Below are 19,542 nucleotides of genomic sequence, written 5' to 3'. Positions count from 1 at the left end.
GAAAGAAAGGCAAAGAAGTGACTGTGAAACTCAGAGGAAGCAAGGCAAAGAAGTGACTGTAAACTCAGAGAAAGAAAGGCAAAGAAGTGACTCTAAACTCAGAGGAAGCAAGGCAAAGAAGTGACTGTAAACTCAGAGGAAGCAAGGCAAAGAAGTGACTGTGAAACTCAGAGGAAGCAAGGCAAAGAAGTGAGTGTAAACTCAGAGGAAGCAAGGCAAAGAAGTGACTGTAAACTCGGAGAAAGAAAGGCAAAGAAGTGACTGTGAAACTCAGAGGAAGCAAGGCAAAGAAGTGACTGTAAACTCGGAGAAAGAAAGGCAAAGAAGTGAGTGTAAACTCAGAGGAAGCAAGGCAAAGAAGCGACTGTAAACTCGGAGAAAGAAAGGCAAAGAAGTGACTGTGAAACTCAGAGGAAGCAAGGCAAAGAAGTGACTGTAAACTAGGAGAAAGAAAGGCAAAGAAGTGACTGTAAACTCGGAGAAAGAAAGGCAGAGAAGTTACTGTAAACTCAGAGAAAGAAAGGAAGAAGTGACTGTAAACTCGGAGAAAGGGAGGCAAAGAAGTGACTGTAAACTCGGAGGAAGAAAGGCAAAGAAAAGACTGTGAAACTCAGAGGAAGAAAGGCAGAGAAGTGACTGTAAACTAGGAGAAAGGGAGGCAAAGAAGTGACTGTAAACTCAGAGGAAGAAAGGCAAAGAAGTGACTGTAAACTCAGAGGAAGCAAGGCAAAGAAGTGACTGTGAAACTCAGAGGAAGCAAGGCAAAGAAGTGACTGTGAAACTAAGAGGAAGTAAGGCAAAGAAGTGACTGTGGAACTCAGAGGAAGCAAGGCAAAGAAGTGACTGTGAAACTCAGAGGAAGCAAGGCAAAGAAGTGACTGTAAACTCAGAGGAAGAAAGGCAAAGAAGTGACTGTAAACTCAGAGAAAGAAAGGCAAAGAAGTCACTGTGAAACTCAGAGAAAGAAAGGTAAAGAAGTGACTGTGAAACTCAGAGGAAGCAAGGCAAAGAAGTGACTGTAAACTCAGAGGAAGAACGGCAAAGAAGTGACTGTGAAACTCAGAGAAAGGGAGGCAAAGAAGCGACTGTAAACTCAGAGGAAGAAAGGCAAAGAAGTGACTGTAAACTCAAAGGAAGCAAGGCAAAGAAGTGACTGTAAACTCAGAGGAAGAAAGGCAAAGAAGTGACTGTAAACTCAGAGGAAGCAAGGCAAAGAAGTGACTGTGAAACTCAGAGAAAGGGAGGCAAAGAAAGGTTGTGAACAGATGTAAAAGAGATTTGAAGTATCTGCAAGTCTCTATGTGAAATCAAGTCTTCCCTTGAGGAAAGAAATAGACCTCTTCATAACAAGCAAAGGCAAAATATTGGATATTGAGAACCTTTTTCACAGTGGAAAAAGTTTTGTACTCTGATTAGTTAGATCAGTCAGCATACACAGGGCAACAGTATAATGACTGAGTACACATTGTAATACAACTTGGAGACAACATCAAAATCAATACATTATTCCACCAAGCCTCTGCATTAAAGGCACAGCAGCTCCCAATGTGTATGGTGCATAAATGACATTTATTTTCCATGGTTCGTCACAGAAACGTGGCCTTTAAAGTCCCAGAACTATTAAAGAGTGACTCATTTGGATACCCCCCAGTAGGCAAATTACCAAGTCCAACACCCAGAAGGATCTTTAACTTTGGACCGGTCCATTATAAAAGGACTAGAACAAATTACTTAGTTTTTGGCACATGTCACATCTTCTGGGCCAAATGTATCCAAAAAACATCATCAATTTAAAACTCTTCTGATGATATTCTATTCAACTTCAACGCCCGATCAGCATCCAACGAGTTTCCAATCTTGTACGCAGCATCATCAACTTTCAATAGCCCACGGTAAGCATGGGTGACAGAAAGCCACAGCAGATCCTGACAAATCAGTCACAAAAGTGAAAGCTATTGTCCTATGCTATCCTTAACATTACAAGAACACCACAATACATTAAGCAAAAAGGTGAGCTGAAATGATACGTTTTAAGAATGACACTAAAACTCAGATTCTGAACTTTCCTTCAAAAGACATCGTCAGTACCATAGTTTCTGACAATATGTCCTCCATACTGTGTACCGATACTAATAACAATTCAAAACATGTCAAAGTAGCATTCCTTCTCGAATCATCTTCTTTACAGACAATAACAGATAACAATAGGGCTTTAAATGAACAACAGACACCTACCGATTGAGGGTATTCAAGGCCAGCTAAGAACAAAACTGCCCACACGAGAAGTGTCGAAAAATATCTTTTGCTCATCCGTAGGGTCACGTCAGGCTGACAGAGAAAACTCCACGGAGCATGCCCAGAACTCAACATAATTGCCGAGTTTTTAACATGGCTGCCACTCTTGTTGGAAGAGGTAATTTCAAAGTATAATCCCACGAATGAACACTTCTAACTAAAGTCATAAAAGCACACCAAATTCGTCGATCACCGAAGTTGACTTGTTACAAGACGAGATATTCAATACATAACACTCTGCTAATACGTCAATACCCAATGCACGCTCACATAATAGTTTCCTCCATACATGCCCATGTATAGGGATCAGAGAGTCGGCAGAATATTGCGAATACATAATGAGGTATCCATCAATCTATAGGGCTGCTGCTCTACCAATGGGTATAGCATGACTAAGGTGTATTAAGCAGATGTATTCGTGATCAGAGTGATTGTTCCGAGAGATACTGCAAGTGGGATGTTTGAGTATGAAGGAGCTTGTTTTAAAAACATCTTCTATTCTTTAAAACTCTTTACATCAGATACTAATAGAATATCTGCTATACTGGAGAATCAGACAAATTATAAACAGAGATGTTGTATCATTGACTTTACCACGTTTACAATGCTCAGATTCAGCATACTTTGATTCTGTTCAGATTTATACAGAGTGTTAAAATTAGCCCTGGAAGTTTTTCAGTCAGTTGACAGGCACTCAGATTCGAATTTATACAGGATGTTAGAAAATAGCCTTGATAGTTTTACAATCAGTTGACAGGCACTCAGATTCAGCCTTATGTGGCACTGACACAGTAACTATGGGAAAACTTTGATTCTGTTCAGTTTGATACAGTGTCTTCAAAATAGCCTTGGCAGTTTTTCAGATTTATACAGGGTATTAGAAAATAGCCTTGGTAGTTTAACAATCAGTTGACAGGCACTCAGATACAGCATCTTGTAGCACTGACACAATAAGAATATATGGGGAAACTTTGATTCCACTTTGATACAGTGTGCTGGAAATAGCCCTGGCAGTTTTTCAGATTTGTACAGGGTGTTAGAAAACAGTCTTGGAAGTTTTACTATCAGCTGACAGGCAATTGTGTGGCACTGACTAGGTTTCTTCTTTTCGAGAACTCACTCCATTTTAAAAGTTTTCTTGAATTGTAAGGTCTCATATCTGAAAACTTTCGTTTTGTAAGGACTCATCTCAGTTTTTAAGGTTTCCGTTGGAAAGGGCTCTCTCTGAAAGGTTTCCTTTCGTAAGGACTCAACTCCGGGTTTCATGAGCTGGTGTCCAGTAGGCTGTCGGCTATATAAGCCAAATCTCAAGCCAAAATTAAGCAATCATCACTTTGGTTTAGGATAAGATGGGCTACAATATAGGCCTAAACCGCAATCATTAGGCTGCAGCCTACACCTAATTTTACAGAAAGCTCTCAAAAAGAAATTGTATACAGTAGAACCTCCCTTAGCGGACATCTCTCTATTAAGGACACTCTCTCTACTAAGGACACCCTCTCTATTAGGATACCCTCTCTATTAAGGACATTAGTTTTGGTCTCAACTATGGTGTTTCCAATCAATTATGACCTCTCTAATCAGGACACCTCTCTATTAAGGACAGCACCTGTCAGTCCCGAGGGTGTCCTTAATAGAGAGGTTATACTGTGTAATGCAAACTTTGTTCAAACATGTTCAAAGCTAACAATGACATAATGTACATATATATACCATACATGTACCTATAAAGGCCTATCTCTATCCGAGCCTGCATGATATAGCCTATGCAGCCAGCTGTGCAATCAGCCAGTCTGCGCAAGGCTTGCAGTCTGCGTTGGCAGTCCGGTGACTCGGTTGGGGAAATGTCAGTTGTTTTTTGCAAAAAATAAGTGGTTTAAACCCCTGGAAAAGAACCTATCATTTCTAAACGGTAGAAATCTTACTCAAGATTGTAAACCTTGGGAACGGGAAAAGAAAACGGGCCCGCGTCTTTCAAATTAACCCGCTTGAAAAAGTCCAAATAATGTGTATATTACCTACTCGATATGGCCTGCTAAGCTTATACAATGTATACATTTACATGTAAATACATGGGATGCAGCGCATCCGAGAACGCCAGTTCAAATGCAAAATATGGCGAACTAAGGGCAGAAATTTAAGTTAACTTTACCTGGTATTCTTCTATTGATTCGAAATAAACGATTAATTTCACTTTTTCGTCAACACAGTAGCTTGCAACCACTTATTGATAAGATGCAACTTTTCGGGACAAAGGCAGAAATAACTTTTCTATCCCATAATATGCTGTAAAAGTTACGGCGCATGCTCAGTCCGATTAAATTAACGCAGGTGTCAGAATCTGTCATCATGGTGATGGTGATGGTGATTGGATTTGTTACTTTTCATTGTTTTCTTGCCTGTTCAATTAATCAGTTTTGTTAACACTGTATAGTTGGCATTGTTCAGCGTTTTTACTCTCTATTTGATGGACTTGAGAATAGTGATGTATAGAAACAATTTTTTTATGCATCTTATTAGTTAATCAGGTATATATTTTTGATTATAATTCGTGATACATACTTCTTATAGATAAGTTTTGCAAAAGTTTATAAGAGCGAAAGTCAGACAAGAGGGATACACGAGGAACTCAAGAGAAAAAGAGATAAGAGAAAGTGAAAAAGACCAAAGAGAGATATTGTCAACTTGAGAAGTAACCGAGAGAAAGAGATAAGAGAAAAAGGGAGAGAGACAAGAGAGACAACTTTTACCAGAGACTAGTTAAACGAGAGAATTTTGAGAGAAAGAGATAAGACAAAAAAGGAAAGAGACTAAAAGGGATATAAATTTCACCAGAGAGATAAATGAGAGAAGTTAGAGACAAACGAGATAATTTAGAGAAAAAGGGAAGAGGGAAAGAGACTATATAGAGAGAGACAGGTTTAACCAGGCTGAGGGAAAAAGACAACTTCAGAAAGAAAAATCGAAATCGAAAGTGGAAGTGGAAGTGAAAGAAGATGCAGCCATGGGGAAAAAGCGGGTTACCAACGGGCATGGTCCGATAAGGGGAAAGAATGAGTTGAGGAGTAGGGAATAAATAACATTCGCACTGATCTCATGTTTTAGAAACGGTATAATAAGGAACAAAACGGAAAAGTCGCACAAGCTTAACCTGAACATCGAAGATAAGGAAGGGCATGCAAAAAAAGTTATTTTAAGATAGATCAAAGAGGGATAAAGTGAACAGATAGAATAGCCCGAGTCGAAGTTTGAAATGTCCTTGGATGGAATGTCCGCGCGACAAAGCAATATATAATGCGCTCAACTATTGACAGCCGCGTCCTCATGTGTTTGCGAAAGACATAGTTTTTTGGAAGAAAGACTGACGAAGACTGTTGTCACAACTACTGGTAACGAAGGCTGGAAATATCACAACTGCAAGACCTCATGGCGCACATCAGTCATATGCATTGATATCTCGAGTGAATTCGATGTAGCCTGCGGACAGCTAGACCAATGGGAGCACGAGATATCAGCCATTATGATCTAGAGTGAGTATGATGAAGCCTGTTGTCACAACCAGAAAGCTAGACCAAGGGGAGCATGATATAGCAGTCTCAACCATTATGATATAGAGTGAAGTCGATGAAGTTTGTTGTCACAACCAGGCAGCTAGGCCGAGGGGAGCATGAGATATCAGTCACAACCGTTATGATATTGCGTGAGTTCGATGAAGCCTGTTGTCACAACCAGTCAGCAAGACCAAGTGGAGCATGAGCTATCAGTCACAACCGTTATGATCTGGAGTGAGTTCGATGAAGCCTGTTGTCACAACCAGTCAGCAAGACCAAGGGGAGCATGAGCTATCAGTCACAACCATTATGATCTGGAGTGAGTTCGATGAAGCCTGTTGTCACAACCAGTCAGCAAGACCAAGTGGAGCATGAGCTATCAGTCACAACCGTTATGATCTGGAGTGAGTTCGATGAAGCCTGTTGTCACAACCAGTCAGCAAGACCAAGGGGAGCATGAGCTATCAGTCACAACCATTATGATCTGGAGTGAGTTCGATGAAGCCTGTTGTCACAACCAGTCAGCCAGACCAAGGGGAGCATGAGATACCAGTAACAACCATTAGGATATTGAGTGAGTTCGAGGAAGCCTGTTGTCACAACCAGTCAGCTGTACCAAAGGAGCATGAGCTATCAGTCACAACCGTTATGATCTGGAGCGTATTCGATGGAGCCAGTTGTGACAACCAGTCAGCTGGACCAAAGGAGCATGAGCTGTTAGTCACAACCATTATGATCTGGAGCGAGTTCGATGAAGCCTGTTGTCACAACCAGACAGCAGGACCAAAGGAGCATGAGCTATCAGTCACAACCATTATAATATGGAGTGAGTTCGATGAAGCCTGTTGTCACAACCAGTCAGCAAGACCAAGAGGAGCACGAGATACCAGTCACAACCATTATGATCTGGAGCGAGTTCGATGAAGCCTGTTGTCACAACCAGTCAGCAAGACCAAGGGAAGCATGAGCGATCAGTCACAACCATTATGATCTGGAGTAGATCTGATGAAGCCCGTTGTCACAACCAGTAGACATTCATGGACTATACTTGAAATCTAATTTCCTGCAAAATCAGCACACAGGTTTCTCCGATTTATTTTGACAAAATTGGGTTCTCCATTTTGGAAACACATCCCTGTATTAATAGCTACAGCTCTATTTCAAAACTTATCAATCAAGACTAGAACACTTTTTTACATGAGCAAGAACAATTTATTTTTAACAATGACACTTTGCACAATGATGCACAACAATATCTTTCCATATCTCCAATGAAAACTAACATCCAGCGTACACCATTCGACCAACACTAACATAAGCGAGGATGAAATCAAACAATTATGGCAAATGGTTTTGACAGAACTGTTACACATTTAAATCATCTTTTCAACCCCCTTGCACCTGTGAACACACGATATGCAAAAAATAGAAAATTTGAGAAAAATGTCCTTCCTCTTGTTGTGAACTTATCAATGAACTTAACATAACAAACAATGCATAAAGCAGTGAGCCAGGCCCATGGATTAATTCTTACGAACAGATGTGGCAGTGTATAGTATACATGCAAGACTCTGCCTAAATCACATCAAAAACTGGCAAATAAAACCACAGCCCATCTGCATTCAATTTCAATAAATATCTTTAAAACTATTTCAAATAGTCATTTGGATTTCAAATTATTTTCTCAATTTTAACAATCCATGGCAGCATGATGGCAGTGACATTAGCTGAATGTAGTACTTACTGTAAAGTGACCTTCATTAACACATATGAAGCGTCTTTCTGAAAATTTCACACTAAAATTGAGCTTCATTAACATGAAGTGTCTTTCAGAACATTTACACTAAATGTGGGCTTCATTAACATATATGAAGTGTCTTTCTGAACACTTTACATTAAAACTTGACTTTAATAATATAAAGTGAATACAATCACATTTACACCAATCACATTTATTATGACATGATTCTGAAAAACTTCAAAGACATAAGACCTCTGGAATCCCGAACTATCTTCCAAGTACACATGGTCACGTAAGTAGGACAGATTAACAGGGAGAAATCACTTCAATTACATAGACATACAAAATGCCCACAGAGTGTTTCTGGCAGTGAACAGGTCAATAAACCCAAGGCGGAACAAACAAACCCTCTCTCGCTCTTCTAGCACAAGCTTCTTGGGTAAAGCTAAAATTTCAGCAGAACAAATAGCCATCCACAAGACTTCATCACACATAACATCTAAGGTGCCAACATTTAACAAACCATCCAGAAAATGAAAACAAGCTATCAACTTCTCCCTATGCTCTCATAAAAGCCTTTTCCGTTTCACATATGATGCTGAATAATGCCCGCCTAATCCTTGGGAATGTTGGCCGACGTACTCTCCTTCTGGGCTAGGTTCTGGCCCAGGCACAAGGCAGGTCGCTGGTCTCTTCAGAGGGTTCACTGGTGTACTGCTCTGTAATGGAAAGACAACTGTCAAACTCTGAAAGAACAATACTTTGCCCACGAGTTTGACTACCCCATTTGATATAATTTGAACTACTCCCAAAACGCAACTGATTCTATCCCTTTACAATTAAAGGGCAGTTTTTAAAAGTGCTCAACACCAGCGAACATTTAAATGTCGGCTTTAATACCCCAGGCCTCGAGTTTCTGTAAGGCGGGCTGCAGGATTCATGGGGTCAAAGTAACGGTTTCAACAAAGTGCTTCATTGGATGAAATAAGTTATACCTTCAAATTCATGGTCTGAAACAATGAGAATATTTCAAATGATTTAGGTAAATAATTCCCACACGATGCCTCATATAAACCTACCCCAGCAGCACTAGCAGATTGATTCTGTAACATTCCACCCGAGAGAGATTGTGCCACGATTTGCTGTACAGCCTGAAATACAACACAAATATGAGGAGTCTCATAGCCTAGTGGTTGACACTGCTGGCAAACATGCAATTGGGGCCGGGTTTTATCACAAGGTATAAATACTCTTGGGTCGTCTCTGTGGGACGAGACTGAAAGCCATTCTTGTCATCACCAGACTAACCTGCATGACTCCATCAGGTCCCTTCTGTCCCACAGGAGCAGTAGTGTCTGAGCTCGACCCGCTTGCATGACTCCGCTCAACCATCTGCAACAGGATGGACAAAATGCTAAAGAAATGAATGGAGATGTGTGGATTTCCTGATGTCACAATATATCAGCTTCAGCAGATGGAGAGGTGGGAGTAGGTGGTCAAATTTTGTTTCTATTGGTTATTTTTAGTCATATTATCAATGTATAATCAATTCAATATAATTTATATACCATTTCAAGGACAGAAACTTAATTATTAATTTCGATGGCGGAAGTTTTTTTCAGTATTTTCCGAATCTAGGAAATCAACTTGCAAAGACCAACGACCTGAAGTGTTGTGACATCAAGAAGAAAATCACACCTTTCCAACAATCACACAATCCCGACATATCTCAATCTCCAGGAATCAGTTCTGAATAACATGAGCGGTGACCACACAACTATGTGAGGTGGAAGGCTCATCCAACCTGCATGTCAAGACTTCGGAAAACTTTCCTAACTCTGACATGTTCCTCATGCAAGTAAGGTCGTTTCTCCGAGACAGTGACGGTCTCTTCCACAACTGAATGACAAGTAACAAATGACCAAATCTCTGCAGATGGGCTTCTAAACTTTAATGAACAATTGAAAGATGACGGCATGAAATTGAAACAAAAACATCACATAATATGCCAACACCAGTTTCCAACACATAATCCAATGTTATTATGAGATGAATGAAATCAATTCGATTATTGAAAATGAACAAGGCTTTCCAGCTACTAAACCCGCCTCTTTGTTGGACCTCTCCGATATGGAGATACATCTAGTGCAGCAAAAAAAACCTATGGCAACCTTCACTTATTTTTGTAGGTATTTAGGTCTCTGCAGGGCAAGGGACTGGCAAATACAGCAACCCACAAGGGGGCCAATGCTTTAGGCAATTGAAAAAATGTTCAGTAGCAATGCAAAGATGGCCACAATTTATGCCTTTTGGAGAGGACTGTATATCTGATGACTTTTGTGACAATATTCTGCGGAAAAAAATTGGCAAAATGTCAATTATGATACATGAAAGTTACTTTGTGCAACATAAAACATGTCCTTCTCATATTATGGCATGAAATGGATTGAAAATCATGATGGATGACAATCTTACTGCAAAGTCATGAACACTAATAACATCTGTCGTGATGCGGTTTAAGGAAGACTTTACTGTTTATGATGGGTGAAATTCATGAAACAATCCGGATAGTGGAATAATGGATGATTTATATTTTTACGAGGAATGCTGAAAAAAATTGAATGATGGTTAAAATTCAGACCAACAATCATGTGGCAACGTTCTGTCCGCTTCCCTGAAAGTTTAAATAAGATCCAACTCTCATTAGCCAAGACACAAAGAAGGTTTGAAAACACATCCACACTCGCACTCACACAGGCTAGATGCAGTGCACTTGGACACTTCAGGGAAGGCTTACAACACAAGGACAACTCAACACACAATAAGACATCTATGAAATGAGGAAAGTACGTGTAGCGCTTTGCAAACAAGTCGTTTCTTATGCAGCGACCGTGAAGTAGCCATTACAACATGACAATCGTTATTGGGCAGAGGCTGCTGATTGGTTGAGTTGCAATCGATTGTCATGTTCTCATGGCACTGTTACAGGTCACAGTGACCAAAAACGCTTGTCTGGGAAACGCTTAATAGAGAATGATAAAATGACGGGTGTTTTGATAATCTTAAAAAGCAACATTATAAAGTGATGGGTGTTGACATCAGCGAGATGAAACGGGTTGGAGGGCTGATAACAAACATGCAATCGAAACCAACAGATGAAAGGTTGATAGTCTGAACAAATTACATGCAATAGGTTTTTGAAGATATGCAATGTGTACCCACACAGTGGGTAGGCAAAAGCAAGTGCACGTCATTTTAGAATATTGGTATGAGCTCTTTGTGAAGGGGGCGCTGGGGTTTGGTCGCAGAAGACACCACAAAGATGAGGAACATCAAACAGACTACAAACAGAGAGATCGTAGTGGTTCAACAAAAAGCTGTCATGATAGCGGAGAGTGAGGACAATACAAATGGACATAACTTTGATAAATTGATATTTTGAGGAAAAATTGAGGCGTTTTCATGCAACTTTGAAATGTCTAATGAAACGTGAATGCTAGTAAGAAATGTTTAGAGTACTGAAATGAAGAGAAGCTGACCATATCTTGGTTGACATAAAACGCGTGGACCCCTTTGAAGAGCACTTTCCACATCCATCTATAAGGTTTTTGTTTAAATTTTTTTAGGAAAGCTACAGTGTTATCAAAGATATGTTCAAAACCATATAAAGATTTATACTTTTTTCAATGACTATGTACTTAATGGATAATTTTGCTAGCTCTGGATATGTCAAACACCGATCTATAGTAGATAGAGATGATATGGTTAGCTTTGAAGAAGCGAAATCATACAATATTTCGTCAGGCATTCCACATACACACACACACACCACCCTAATGTCAAGTAAGCACACCACAAATTAACTTATTGTGATTTTGTGGCACAAAACATGAAAATACAATCTTGTTGCTCTCCATCAAAAGACAATAACACAGAATGGAATTCCGTGCATTATTCATGTTTTGTTGCAAATTTTAAAGATTTCTCCAACTGACGGATAATTCAAGAAATCTTTACAAGCAAGGAGGCAACAAACTAGTATTTTGCCATTCACTCCAATGGTGACTGAAATCAACTGGAATCACAGGATCATCTTTAAGAAATATTAACCTATTCAATACAAATTTTGGACGATTCCAAAATTACCACAGAAAAATATAATTTCATGGCTAAAATGATAAGTGTGTCACTCGGGAAAATCTGATTACCTTGGGTTTTATCAGAATAAACTCAATGAGGACAGGCCAATGCGTTTTTACACAAATTGTCTCATATTTCATTTTGAATATCATCCAACAATTCAATTAGAAGGTAGCCAGTACTCGATATGCCCAGACACAAACCATTTCAAAATAGCTCTCACAAAAACTTTTTGGTTAAATTGTTTCCTGTCAGTGTCAAATTTTATTCCATCATCAGAAATTACTCATAACTGTTATATGAACAAAACTTCCTCATTACCACGTCAGTGTCATCACTAAATGCAGTTGATATCAGTCCCAGCCATTTACATACTTAAGAGAAAGCAATTTATTGACAACGTCTTCTTTGCGGCCAGCAGGCTAGGTGCGGGGGCTGCTCATGTATGATCATCGATGCTGGCCCTTCAAAGTCATCTTGGTGGCGTCACTGTGGAGAAATAACATATTAGCTATAGAATTTGGAGGGATCGAGAATATATCATTATACCTTCTTGCGATTGTGAAATCAATGAAGCTGGGGGGGGGGGGGCGGTGGGGCTACCAGTAGGTGCCTTTTGTTACAAAATACAATCCTCAAAATCAAAATATCCACAAACTTTCTCCTCTTACCCCAAAATGAATCCACCCTTTCACTCCCCTTGATCCGCAGAGCGGTACATAAGATGACAACCCTTAAGCACCACTGACCCGCATAGCGGTACAAGTACTTTTTTACTTTTCACTAGACACACACCAAGTGACCGTGCTGCCATCTTAAGTGACGCTTGTACGAAAGCGTGAGATGCTGTAGGTCGTTTATTTCCTTGTCTAACACCGCAGCTTGCGTTGAGTGTTGGTGAGAAGCTAAAATAAGATGGGTCAGCAAAGTCCTTTTGTTTTCTGATGAACACATTTCCTAGGTCTAAATTGCAAAAAAAGTTTTTTGCACATTGGTACATGTACATAATACCACCATTTAAAGCCATTATGTTTAAAAATTTGAATCACAATATTTTTCTTGAAGTCAGGCACACGGCCCATTGTGCGTGCAATGAACATCGAAACAACACAATGTTTGAACCCACAATACCGGGACAATGTAAAAACTTACTCTTCGAAAAACTATTCTCTTTGAGAATCAAAATGAAATAAAAGACATTAACAATTCAGTGATACTTATAGATGAAAATACCTGCAGAATGTTTTCAGTTTCTTTCTTCATGTACACGAATATGAAAAAGTATGACAAGAAAAAACAGCGAGATACTTATATAAAGGTTGAGATGCTTGTATAGGTTCTTGATTTCTATGTGTTATGTGATTGATCACTGCATGAAAATAAACTGAAATCACGAAAACAATTGATCTGTTGACTTTAAGTTGATGATTTTGAAAGCGATAGTTCAAGACCTACTGTTTTTGATTTCCGGGCCCCAACAGGCTGTTGTACCTGTTGTGGCTGACCGACCCACTCCTGGCTTGGGGGTCCTCCCTGGCCGGTCGGGCTGGACTGGGACGAGGAGGAGGCACTGGGAGTTTGGTGCGGCACTTGGAGCTGAGTCATATAGTTGTTATAGTCGTTGTACACCTGGAACATGACAGAACATGAAACTGAATATTTGAAGAGATCAGCAAATATCTAACACCGCTCTACATACAAGACGATTTCTAAAACAGAGATTTCCTAATTGACTGAAGCTGCTGTACTGAGACGAAGACCCCCACTCGGCCAAGCTCAAAACTAGATGATCAGGTCAGAACTACACGACGTGCAGGACGTGGACACGTGTAGGGAGCTGTTTTATACACAACTTGAAGACAATAAGCTGAAGAGTGACAGGTACACGCACATTGCGAAGATTTCGATTCAATTTTTTTCTCTCAAAATCTTGGGTTTTCTGATGCCTGCATATTTCCAAACTTCACAATATTAGATTCTGATGTCAGTCACAAAACACGAAATTTTAATTTTTTCTTGTCTCTGATTTGTAACTTTGATTTTGGTCACATATATAGAACACAAAAATCCATATCTTCGAGACAAGACTGACGGGCCAAATGTGTGCAAGCACAGCCCAATGACACGAAAGCCAGCATATCTGTAGTCACACATGTAGCCAAAGCAGTGCTGAATTTGTACACAGTTGCCGCCATTGAGCATACCTGTACAACAGTGGTTTCCTCGTGTTCACCACTGTACTGATGTTGGTCATATTGACCACTGGCAGGGAAATAGTACTGAAATGATGTGAGCAGGCGCAAAGAAAGTTAAGTGGACAGGCTGGCAGGGATTGCTGAAAAAAACAACATATTGACTGAAATTATGAAGTTAACTGCCTAATGCTAGAGAAACCAGGATAACCCCTGGCCTGTTTAGAGGCCAAGGACCGTGGCCAGGTTACAGTACAGCAGACATTAAAGTTTAACATGTGCTCAAGAAGAAACTTGTTGGTGGCCTATACCCTCCAGGGGGATACCTGGAGGGGGGGAAGGCAAATGCCCTCCAGGTGATTTCAAAAAGTGCCATTCCCCCTCCCCTGTGAGCTCTTTGCCCTTTCAAGACCGAAAAGGTAGCTACAGGCTTGCTCTCAGACAAGCAGAGGGGTACTTGAATTTTGATAATTCTAATACTTACATAATAATTTGGATCAAAGTGGCCTTGTTGGCCTTCTTGAGGAGGCTGACCACTGCTCGATGTCGAGGGAAATTGCTGGTCAACATCACCATCGGGAACAGCAGACTTTTCAGTGGTGTAGACGTAACTCTGGGAAAAACCATCCTGGAATTAGGATTTAGATTCAGCTAGAACATGAACAAAACAAACAAAATATGGTCTGCCGGAGTGAAATAATGAAGAAACATGTTGAAAAGAAAAGACCTCAGAAATCTGCACAATTTCACGATCCAAACTTTTTGATGGAATGATATCGAAATCTCATCCGAAAGAACTCGGTTTGGAACAACTTCCTGCAAAGCGATAATTAACACTGACCACTTACCCCCTGACCTTTACTCGTTGTGGCTTCTTGGTTTATTGTGATTGCCAATTGTCCATCGTCGCCCTGTCTCAACTCTCTCTCAGGCGGCCGCTCCCTTCTCTCTCCCACATGGCCACCATCAAGATGTTGATAGCCCACTCGCCCCTGCAAGGGTGGTTGAGACACTGGGTCTTGACACCCCTGGCGACTTCCATGGTCCCCTTCATTATTTCCGTACAGCCTTTGAATAGCCCCATCCTCGATTTCGCCCACACGACTTGTACTGGCATGGCGTGGGCGCATACTACTCAACGGCGCACCACGATTGTGATAACTCCGTTCCGAATGACAGCGCTCCCTCTCTCGTCCCCGCTGCTCGGGGCTATGCCTCCTGTGATCCATGTCTCTTGGCCCCTCCTGATTCTGGCCCTTATTACCAAGATTCATAATAGAGTTCATGACACTAGATAGAATAGTCTGTAACAAAGCCTGTCCCTGATTTTGTGGAATGTTATTTGGCCGCGGCTGATTTTGTTGGTTTAGTTGAGTCTGGCGCGGTTGTTGTTGCATTTGGTTCGGCCCACTATTGCCTCCTACACCACCTTTTTGTAGATTCATAAACAATTGTTGTAAATTGTTTAATGCATTCTGATTTTGCGCCTGGAATTGCGGTGGGGGCTGCGAATTTTGTCTCTGTCCTTGTGGTCCCTGTGGTGCGGGTGGAGGTTGCATCATATTGCTGCTAGGTATTGGTCCCCTCATCTGATGATTGGGTGGCATCATTCCTGGGCCTTGGTTTGGGCCCTGTTGCCTGTTTTCCTGGTTGTTTGGCCGGTTGACTGGCGGTGGATGTTGTTCTTGCGGAGGTTGTGTTGACGCCTGCTGTTGGCGCTGAAGTTGTGACACGAGGGCCTGGAGGAAGTTATTGGTCTGCAGCATGATGGGGTTCCCAAGAAGGGCCTGCTGTGCTGGGGGCAATCGATTGGGACCCTGACATAAAAAGAATATCATGAACATGAATGCCTGAGAAGCTGCGAAGATTTAGATCAAACAAGTCTTTATTTATTTTTGGTGATATGAACAGTCTTATGTGATTTCTGTTGCTATTTGTCAATTTCCAGCCTGAACCTACCATATTGTTTTGCTGTTGTATCAACATCTGCAAGCCATTCAACCCCATCATCAACTGCTGCTGCTGCTGTTGACTCTGTAGAGATGCTGCCAGTAGCGTGATAGCTTGCTGCATCATGGGGTTGGCTGCCGGGAGCATGTTGGGTCCGGGACCTAGGAACCCCATTCCCATCGGCGAGGGCTGGGGCTGTGCTGGGTTGGGAGGCCTTGGACCGCCCTGCATCAGCTGGTTCATGTTCTGTTGCATGACTTGTAGCTGTTGGAAGAGGTTGCGCAAACCTTGGGCGACTGGAAGAAGGAAAAGTTTGTTAAGAATTGCTCGATTTGGATCCTGAAAGGGGACTTATATCAGCCTACCAGAAGTTTTCAGTGCAATGATGCTAAATCAGTGACTCTACAAGTACATGTATACTTTTTATATGTAAATTTATAAAGTTTTATGGTTTACAGCATATATACATGGTATAGCAAGGAAGCATTTCTAAGCTTTGGCTGTGGCAATTCAATTGCCACATACAGAATAACGAAGCAAAGAAACTGTTCATGAAATACCCTGTGGCGGTGGAGGTGGCCTCATTCCCAGTCGTATCCCAGGATTCATGTTGTTTGTATTTCTATTCGCAAACGGGGGCGGCATGTTTGGTGTCGGAATGAGTCCCAGCGCCTTAACGTCGCTACCAGCTGACCGACCAGTGCCCTAGAGAAAGGAATATTAACAAATAGTAAGAGATAAGAGGCATTGTGGAGAGCGCCGGGCTCATCCAATCTTGGATAACCCCGAGCATCGCTGCCTAGGGGAAAGTTATGGGTTCAACTCAAAAAGGCTCACCCCTGTTTCGTTTTTCTGATTGACAGAGAGTCGAAAGGTAGATAACAATTGTACGCTCATAACCTGACACTGATTGAACACAAAATCAGCGGTAACCCCCGAGCAGGAGGAGCGGGTACAGGTTATCATTTAACACTGCATTAGAAACAGACACCTACCACGGCATTCAATGCCTTGTTGTAAAGTTCTGGCCCGGACATGCCCGGCACACAGAATGTAGCGGACATGGTTCTGTTCTCTCTGACGGGGCGTCCATGCAGACGGGCCTGCATCATCTCGGCATCTTCTGATGTCGTAAACTCTACGATGGCAAACCCGAGGGGCTGGTCATTCTTCATTCCGATCTACAAGATGATACTAACCGTTTTACAATACTATAACTATCAATTTTAGCCCTTTTAATCTTTGCGCGCACAAGTGAAAATTTCAGAAAGAAAGTTTTTACATTTTTTTAAGGGTGACAAAATTTCTTCCATATTCAGATTAAGAGATACATTTTGTATCTTTGCAATTTTCATTGTCACAAATAGTGATTATTTCCATTCACTTGCGATAAGGACTCAATATACTATTGTTATCATGCTAAAAGGGAGAAGAATTCCAGGAGGAAACCCACCTTACTAAAGATCACCTCGACCTCATAACGACACAGTTCATCAAGCTGTTGTTCGTTCACAAAATCAGCTGGTAGCTTATTAATGAACAAACACTTGGAATGCAGGTCGTTGAACGCTGTCAAGTGACTTTGGATGAATTCGCAGTGGACACGACACTGGTAGACTTCCATCCCGTCTATCTTGAGACGGGCTGTGTTGGTGTGGTCCCGATTATGAGTGTATTCCACCAGGCCATATCCCTTGCTCTCACCTGCAGAAAAGCAATATTCAATCGATTCTTAAGGCAAACAAGGAAGTTCCTGTCTTCATACATGAACCATAAGTTCCCTGATGTTTGAATACATACTCGGAAAGTTACCTACAGCCAAGTTGAATTGAAGTGACTTCCTCAGGTCATGCATGACCTGTCAGATGGAATGGCAGAGGTGGACACAGCAGAGTCTCGTTTAGTCTAATGGACACACGCACCTCTTTGTCATAAAGGATAACTCAACTGAACTTTGATCAATCTGCCCCTGTGCTACTGCTATCCCTTACCGCTCATTTCATTCCTCATTAGGAAACATTTCTCAATGATACCGAACTGACAGGCAAACTTCCTCAGGTCGTGGTCCGTCAGATGGAACGGCAAGTGAGCCAGACAGAGCAGGGTCTCATTGGGTTTGATGGACACCAGCACCTCCTTATCAAGAAGCTTCTTCCCCCGTAGCACATCTACAATCTCTTCTGCCTCCTCTCCATGTTTCAAGATGACGTAAGCTGAAAAATCATAAAAGTTATTCACAGACAACCGACAATGTAAACACCCTTTATTTACAGGGCCTGTGTGTTTGATTTTGCATCCATTTAATTCCGCAAAAGTTTAAATTTTCCAATGATAAAAACGATGAGGAGAAACCAAAGTCAGTGACTTCATACGGCATGCGAGTCTGCATGTATCTTACTCTTACCATTCCTGGTCTTTCTGCTGATGTTGATGTTGGCTATTTTGTATCCACCCATGAATTCCTTCACTTCCTAAAGAGGAAAGAATGAAAGGATAAGTACAAATGAAAGGCAACCTGAAAACAGAGACTAAAATATATCAAAAAATTTCTGAAGATGGCATGGTGAAACCTTGAGACTAGATTTGGAACAACGAAAAGAGGGGGTTTGGGCCATGTAGACCTTTGTGGGTCGGCCATGAAAGAGTAACGAATCTAAGAGGGGAAACATTATAGCATGGACAGAAAGTGTTGTCAATTATACAAACAAACCTTATTTTTATAAGATAGCCAAAATATTTGTTCAATTATGATTATACAAACCTCGTAAGTCACAGGTGGCACATCCTCTATCAAAATCTTGCGATTCTTGTAGAATTCTTTCCTGGCGAATTCCGCCCTTTTCCTCGCCATCTCTTCAGCTTCTGTCAATCTGGGAGGAGTCATAGGGGGTGTCTGAGGCCCAGGAACCCCCATGTCAAAGTCACCTGGTTTCATACCAGGCTCTGTAAGTTAAGTAAAATATAAACACACACTTTAAATTTTGGTTTTTCAGGGAATAATTTCGAAAAAAATGCCAATGTGGCTTTTTGGCAATGTCCGAATTTACTACAGCTGGGTTGAGGTCTTCTGACTAAGTGACTATGCTGACAGAGCACTACCCCTCACCCACTCCACCAGAGACAAGAGTCTAAGACACCCGGCTATTGACTTTGCTTTTCCGGGTTATAAGAGAAGAGTCTAGAGACTAGACTAGCCCACGTCTTCTAAACTGTAAGCCTAGCTGAAATCAAAACCACCACTTCACTGTTATTGTAGGTTCCTTATGAAGGTTAGCTTACAAGCAGCATATAAGCTATGACATGCACAGTTCAACACGCATAAAATGATGTGCAACTGCAAGGCCTAGGTAACTAGGACTAGAATACTAGGTTCTGAAAAAATATTTTTGAATGAAAATCTATGCATTCATAAACACTGACTATTCTCACCGGTTTTGATGATCACATCAAAGTCTGACATTGAAACTGGTGGTGAGTACCATCAAAAAAATAGCGTAATTTAGATATTGTCTTTTTGGGAGGGCATTGATGCAGAAAATTCATCTGAAAATCGAGCGAAAATCGGATAATTTTTATTCTCACACATTTTTTCCCATCGTCGGCGCAGATAAACTCACAGTATCTATTCCACCATTACCGCTAACCTCTCCTCGGAAAGGTCTCACTCCACAGT

The 19,542-nt window shown here is 41.2% G+C and overlaps 2 protein-coding genes across 16 annotated transcripts in view; both read right to left on the bottom strand.

Annotated features, from left to right (window-relative positions):
- LOC135486736 (myelin transcription factor 1-like) overlaps positions 1-4,541 on the bottom strand; it is a 44,507-nt gene extending 39,966 nt beyond the window's left edge. For 10 of the 11 annotated variants that reach the window (XM_064769822.1, XM_064769823.1, XM_064769817.1 and 7 more), the window contains exon 1: positions 2,236-2,304. The gene's annotated coding sequence lies outside the window, so the exon portion shown is untranslated. Of the gene's footprint in view, positions 1-2,235; positions 2,305-4,447 lie in introns of those variants that run through there. The other variant, XM_064769818.1, reaches the window with a different exon arrangement.
- Positions 4,542-7,050: 2,509 nt separating this feature from the next.
- LOC135486735 (ribonucleoprotein PTB-binding 1-like) lies at positions 7,051-19,455 on the bottom strand. 5 transcript variants are annotated; one of them, XM_064769813.1, is made up of 15 exons: positions 19,299-19,455; positions 18,631-18,812; positions 18,274-18,340; positions 17,861-18,082; positions 17,323-17,573; positions 16,865-17,050; positions 16,430-16,574; positions 15,879-16,165; positions 14,768-15,736; positions 14,404-14,547; positions 13,183-13,356; positions 12,880-12,897; positions 8,896-8,979; positions 8,667-8,738; positions 7,051-8,306 (listed from the first exon to the last, which is right to left on the bottom strand). In XM_064769813.1, the coding sequence occupies exons 1-15, from the start codon at positions 19,327-19,329 to the stop codon at positions 8,154-8,156; spliced, it is 2,985 nt and encodes a 994-aa protein (XP_064625883.1). In that variant the 5' UTR covers positions 19,330-19,455; the 3' UTR covers positions 7,051-8,153. The 5 variants fall into 5 exon arrangements, 3 of the variants coding, with proteins under 3 accessions (XP_064625883.1, XP_064625884.1, XP_064625885.1); XM_064769814.1 differs by lacking the exon at positions 12,880-12,897; XR_010446745.1 differs by lacking the exons at positions 7,051-8,306; positions 12,880-12,897 and having other exon boundaries at positions 8,677-8,738; positions 8,896-12,216.
- Positions 19,456-19,542: the final 87 nt, after the last annotated feature.

Source organism: Lineus longissimus, chromosome 4, assembly GCF_910592395.1.
Source record: "Lineus longissimus chromosome 4, tnLinLong1.2, whole genome shotgun sequence".
NCBI classification, from domain to species: Eukaryota; Metazoa; Nemertea; class Pilidiophora; order Heteronemertea; family Lineidae; genus Lineus; species Lineus longissimus.
The sequence above is the reverse complement of the archived record's forward strand: the minus strand, read 5'-3'. Positions and strand labels throughout refer to the sequence as shown.